Source organism: Tasmannia lanceolata, unplaced genomic scaffold (genome assembly GCF_043159265.1).
Source record: "Tasmannia lanceolata isolate RefF3 unplaced genomic scaffold, GAP_Taslan_0.1 ptg000037l, whole genome shotgun sequence".
Lineage (NCBI taxonomy): Eukaryota > Viridiplantae > Streptophyta > Magnoliopsida > Canellales > Winteraceae > Tasmannia > Tasmannia lanceolata.
This window is the reverse complement of record NW_027518714.1, coordinates 60,771,882-60,777,881: the sequence shown is the minus strand read 5'-3', so window position 1 is coordinate 60,777,881 and position 6,000 is coordinate 60,771,882. Positions and strand designations below refer to the sequence as shown.

The following is a 6,000-nucleotide window of genomic DNA, read 5'->3' as shown; positions in this document are numbered from 1 at the left end:
GAACATGTAAGGCTAGTTCTAACCCCTTCTTTTCCCGGTCTCTTCTCTATATTTGGTCAAACTTTCCTTCTTTGCGATGGCATAAGCATCTCTTTGGTGTTGCTAATCTCTTTAAAACCCATCGGTGAACCAAAAACATTCAATTCCTGTTGCTAAGATTCTTATGTTGAAGAAATTCAACACCTTTCTTAATGAAATTTGTAATGGTCATGCCTCTATTTGGATTCTCTAGTTTTAGCAGACGGGACATATCATTTATCACAGCTTCCAATCAACCGATCCACTTGTGAAATCAATATTATGGGAACAATCAACACTCGATTTTCAAATTTTCATTTCTTTCTTAACTCAGATACTCTGGTGGGAGACTTTGCAACCCCTTTGCTCACCCAATATAGCATTTTTTTTTTCTCGACTGCATTTTCATATTTCCCTTGATCCTAATTACTTGAAAGTTCTCTCTCTCTCTCTCTCTCTCTCTCTCTCATACACATGCAAATTGAGGTATCAACTGAAGAGGAGTGAATATCATCACATATTATTCACATAAGAAAACGTAAAAATAAAGACCTTCAACTGCTGGAAGGAGTGCAATAATATCACATATTATCCACTTAGGAATAAGAAAAAGATAGAAGCCTTCAACTCCAGAGTTCTGATCACTAGCACCCTTTCCACTACCATCTCTATATTGCCTATTTCCTCTTCTTCACACCCACAACTCTTCTTATATATCATCATTTTCCTCCTCTAGACAAGGTTTTAGTAAAACCGACCAAGAAACAAGGGAAAAAAAGAAAGAAAGAAAGAAAGATCAGAACTAGAAAGAAACTCAAGCTCGGTCTCCATGCTTAAGTTGCACTATCAATACTCATGGGCTCCGTCTCCTGTTTGGCCGCTGCTGCTTGGCTTCCAGATTTCTGCATAATTAGAAACAAAGAAACAAAACAGTGTAAACATTTCGTATGTACTGTTTAATTGGAATTTAAAGATGATATCAAAGAAGTCGTCTTTCTCCACTTACATTAGATTCTAGCTGCTCTAATTTGCTCATTCTTGCAAACATGCTCCCATAAAACTTGGCTTCTTTCTTGTTAAATTCCTTCATCTTCTCCTTCAGAACCTTATACTCCAGCTTCACATCCCTAAAATACATACATAAAAAATCACTGATTTTAAATAAAATGCAATGTACAAGGCTTCAAGAAGAGTAACACAGCATGAACGCCCATACCTGTTATCTGGGTCAATTTCCAGAGCCTTCTTGATATCGAGCTCGGCCAAATCCAGGTCAGCCAGCTGAATACAGGCTTGAGCCCTCCGATACAAAGCTTTGACATTCCTGCTCTCAATTTCCAACACCTGCATATTTCACATCCCTCTATATCAAACCAACCCACGAGCATAAAAATCAAATACAAGTGAAACTGGAGCAGAAGAGGACCCTTTCTAGATACCTTAGTGCAAAGCTTCTCTGCATCTTTGTATTCTTTGAGCTTCAGCTTGCAGGCAGCATTATTAAGGTTGCAGGTAACCTTAAGCACCTTGGCCTGCTTCTTCTCTTCTTCACTGAAGCTGCTGTCATATTCAATGAACTTCGCCGCCTGTATTTCAAAACCGACAAGAAACCCTAATCAATCTGCTACAACTACAAAGGGAGATAAGAGTTTTTTAAGTATCAGAATGGTACAAGATTTTACCTTGTCATATCTCTTAGAGGCCCTCGTGTATTTACCCAGTTTGAATAGCGCATTTCCTTCTTCCTTCTTCTTCCCAGCAGCTTCTATCTTCTCTGGAGTGCTCATGTCCCATGATTCTTTGTCCTGACAGGTTCAAACAAAGTCAGATTGCCACATTTTCCTCAAATGGCCCCATTGAGAAAGTAAACAGATACCAAAACAAGATGTAGTAATTAGGAGGATGATTTTACCAACCTTAACAAAGGAGATAAGCTCAACTTCATAGTATACAGTGGAATTGGGAGGAACCACAGCCAATTCGTTCTTCGATTCAGAAGAACCAAAAGCATACTCAGGTGAAACCGTCACCAATCCAAGTTCCCCCTTCTTCATGGTCATCACTGCTCTGTCAAGTCCATCGACAACTTGGTCTGTATTAACACCAATCTCAATATTGGTTAGCTCACTTAGAAATCGCTCCAGTTAATCCAACATTCAAAGAATCATAAGGCTAGCAAAACCACAATAATACTACCATCGTCGGTCTTGAACTCAAATGGCTCCTCTCCTTCATCATGGCCCTTTCTCAGAAACAAAGTCCCATCTCCCAGCTTCCCAATTAATTTCACTGTGTGCATCAAAGGCAATCAACCTTAGCCACTAGAGCTTCATATTTCAACTGAATGCTAAACCAAGAAACACTTCCGTGAGTTGTTTACCTTTAACAACAGCCCCATCATTGGGGCGTTCATAGCCTTCTCCCTCATTAAGGATCTTCTTTAGAACCTTCTTATCAGAGGTCACCTCTGTCACCGTCTTCCACGAAATCAACTCAAGTTCCACAAGAAGGGTTGCATTTGGTGGGACGGCACACTCAGCCCCAGAGGCTGGTCTACCTTTCTCTCCAAAGCCATCTGGTCATCATCGAAGTTGAACTGTGAGGGTTCGACATTCCATACTAAATTCCCCAAAACTAAATGAATTGGCTGTGAATAAAATAAGGTCAAAGAACAAAACTTACATTGTGGCTTTACAGTTAGGAGAACCTTCTCACCCTTCTTCATTGTTTTCACAGCTTTTGACAATGCAGGACAGAAATACCCTGATACCAGAGAATCAATGTAAAAAAACATATTTGAACACCAATGAAAAGGAAACAACTAAACAATTAAGAATTAAAGCTGAAACAAACCATCTTTAACTGTGAATTCCACTCCATCAGATTTGGAAACCACCGATCCATCCTCAAGCCGTGCTTCATATTTAACTACAGAAAAGAAGACAATTCAATTAGCCCAATTCATCAAAACATTGAATAAATAGAGTGTGTAGTAGGATTCAGAGATATATGTACCAAGGACTTCATCAGGGTCTTTTGGGTTCTCCCATTTCTGTCCTTCAGTGAGAATCTTCTTGAAGATGCCTCCATCCTTGCATATGTCCTTAACACTGGACCAGGAGAGCAGCTCAACATCGAACTGGAGCGTAGCATTGGGAGGAATGGTTGGCGGAGAACCCCTTTCCCCGTAGGCCAGCTCGGGTGGGATTGTGAAAATAGCATTCTCGCCCTTTTTCATCGTTTTGATCCCAATGTCCCATCCCTTGATCACTTTGCCTATCATCAAAGAAATCAACACCATTAACAGTGATACGGGGAGTTTGCCTAAAATGTGAAATCTTAGTACTAATAATTACATCTGAAAAAAAAGCTTAAAAGATCCCAACCATGAAATCTATAGGATCCATCAGTTGAAAAATTATAGCATAACTCTAAACGATCAAATTTGATCATATTATTGCCTTACACACCTCAACAGTATTTGTAAAATCGCTGTAAACAAAGGGGAATAAAGCCAGAAATATTAAAATTTCCAAAGCCAATGCTCTGAACTATAATAGAATGAATCCATAGAACCAAAGTTCATGTCATTAAGGCCCTGTTTGGAATGCAAGAATAACATTTTTGATGAATTTTTTATTAAATTCTTTACTTTCCACGGTTTTTGAAGGGAAATGATATCATTATGTTTGATTTAGAGGGATATTATCATAGATTGAAGACCCCTCTATGTAAAAATTGAATAGGGTTGACTCGAGTTATCCTTTTTTTTTTTGCGTGAAAAAAGTAAGAAATCATAGAAATATTCTTCCTTTCCAAACTTTTCTACAAAATCCCTAGCATTCCAAACAGGGCCTAAATGAAAAACCTAAATTTCAACCAGTAACCCCTTTCATAATTTTGCCTTTCATTTCACCAATAAATGCAATTCCTAGAATCAGATGATCTCAGTTACATATAAAGATAACAAAACAAAAACCAATGAAACTAAATCCACATTTTTTAACTTTCAAACAAGGACACAATACTTCCAAAAAAAAAACAAGGACACAACCCACCTTGTCCAAGCTCGAACGTGAATGGCTCCCCCCTATCTCGGCTAGAATCAAACTTAGTTCCATCGAGTAATGTTCCAGTGTAATGAACTGCAAATCAAATACAACAACACATTTAACTCTCCTTTAACCAAAAACAAACAAAGGAAACCAAAAAAAAAAAGCAAAATCAAATACCTTCCACCTCATCCCCATTTTCTGGATTATCCCATCCTTCTCCTTCCTTTATCAATTTCTTCTTCAAACCCTGATTTCCAATCTCTTTCTCTTCTCCCACTTTCAAAATTGGACTCTCGTTAGGAAGATCCATGTCTTCGTTCATCTCCTCTGCCTCAGGGAGATCAAAATCCTCATCCATGGCTTAGCACAAAATACAAAAAAATCTCAAGAAATTGGGAGATGGGTAATGGGTATTTCTCGAATGGGGTAAAACACGAAATGATCAAACGAATATGATGAAATTACTGAAAAAGGAAAAGGGATTGCTTTGACCGACCGGAAAATTTTGTAAGTTGAGGCAGGGGTGGTGACAGAAAAGGGGATTTTATAGCGTGAAAGACAAGAGAAAGGGAGTGGGGTTCTAGAGTGTTCTAAAGAAAGAAGAGAATTTTTTTTTTTATGAAGGGTCAGGATTCTTCCAGAAAGAACTTCTCTCAACGGTTTGAATTACTCGTGCCAATATAAGATTAACTTATTTTACCATTTTGAGAGAAATGTTGTTAAGAATTTATTAGTAAGCAAGAGGGTGGTAATATCAATTTTCAACGGATGGTTTTTGTTAGGTGTTAGGTATTTGATGGCACTTTATTTGTGTGGGCCCATGTTAAACGTGGGGAATGTGTGTGTGGATTAGGACCGTTGATCTTATTGAGTACCATAGGATCCAATTAAAATGCAAATTGTGATCCCAAATATCTGATCTTAACCGTTAATAGAAAGGTGGATTTTAAGATGATTGTAGGAAGAACATGGTTGTAGGTGTCTTTGGTAAACCAATTCGATCCACCAATCACCATATATCTGGAACCCGAGAGCAGAAGGACAAAGGCTGATCCAAACCCTTAATTTGTTGAGCCACAATGTAAATAAGATTGTATCCAGGATAATCCTAACCCTCCGTTCTGTAGGGGGACTGCTCTCTAGATCGGAGGATTGGAAATTTGGGATCATCCTATGGAGATGATTTATGGCCAACAAATGAATGGTTTGGATCAGCCTTGATGTGGGACCCAATGTACTTCTGAAAAAATACTAGACTTCACCCACATAATTGGTTTAAACCCCAATTAATGCCTATCCAAACTCTTGGGTTATGATTACGAGATCATCTATCTAAAATACCAAGGCCTAGTTCATTTTGGATTTTGAGAATCGACTTCCAAGTCCAAAACTGATTATTGTGCTCAAAAAAGCATTTTATACCCAGAGTTTTGTGATGCTAGAGGTTCAACAAAGGAGATGGTCCGTTGAACACAACTTCCTTGAAAGGGTTGCTTCATGGAAGAGAAGAATCCAACTCGCAGAAAAAACAAACAGAAAATAAAAAAAGAGGGGAAGAGAGGTTGATTCGAGGCAATCGGACCTTCTAATGGCTCGATTCAAGAGGACTAACATGACACATAATAAAAACTAACACCCATGACTCAAACACATACCCACAAACCTAAAATGCAAATCCCTTCAATAACTATCTCCTATACACCATACATATACATATCAGTGAGGCATGACAACCATGTGCCAAACATGGAGGCATCATGGAGACGTTCATTAAACATGACTGAGTCATTGAAATCAAGATGCCACTTTTCCATTACTTCCAATTGAGAGAATACAATGGATACATTGAAATCCACCATTGATGAAGCTTTCGTGGTCTGGTTTAGTAGGTGATTGACAAGAGTAGTACAACTTTGTTGGGGTTGAA

The 6,000-nt window shown here is 38.4% G+C and overlaps 1 protein-coding gene across 1 annotated transcript; it reads right to left on the bottom strand.

The window, feature by feature from the left end:
* Positions 1 to 507: 507 nt before the first annotated feature.
* On the bottom strand, positions 508 to 4,609 carry LOC143860815 (peptidyl-prolyl cis-trans isomerase FKBP62-like). Its single transcript, XM_077371637.1, has 13 exons — positions 4,251 to 4,609; positions 4,077 to 4,163; positions 3,034 to 3,294; positions 2,872 to 2,946; positions 2,701 to 2,781; positions 2,399 to 2,593; positions 2,215 to 2,307; positions 1,935 to 2,110; positions 1,701 to 1,823; positions 1,458 to 1,604; positions 1,235 to 1,362; positions 1,025 to 1,145; positions 508 to 920 (listed from the first exon to the last, which is right to left on the bottom strand). Exons 1-13 carry the CDS (start codon positions 4,429 to 4,431, stop codon positions 852 to 854), a joined length of 1,737 nt encoding a protein of 578 aa, XP_077227752.1. The 5' UTR covers positions 4,432 to 4,609; the 3' UTR covers positions 508 to 851.
* Positions 4,610 to 6,000: the final 1,391 nt, after the last annotated feature.

Excerpts from the sequence above, each read along its gene's own strand:
- LOC143860815 (XM_077371637.1), bottom strand. The coding sequence starts at position 4,431 with ATGGATGAGGATTTTGATCTCCCTGAGGCAGAGGAGATGAACGAAGAC. Across the intron at positions 3,295-4,076 it reads CACGTTCGAGCTTGGACAAG|GCAAAGTGATCAAGGGATGG; the intron begins GTGGGTTGTGTC and ends CTTTGATGATAG. Across the intron at positions 1,605-1,700 it reads CCTCTAAGAGATATGACAAG|GCGGCGAAGTTCATTGAATA; the intron begins GTAAAATCTTGT and ends TTTGAAATACAG.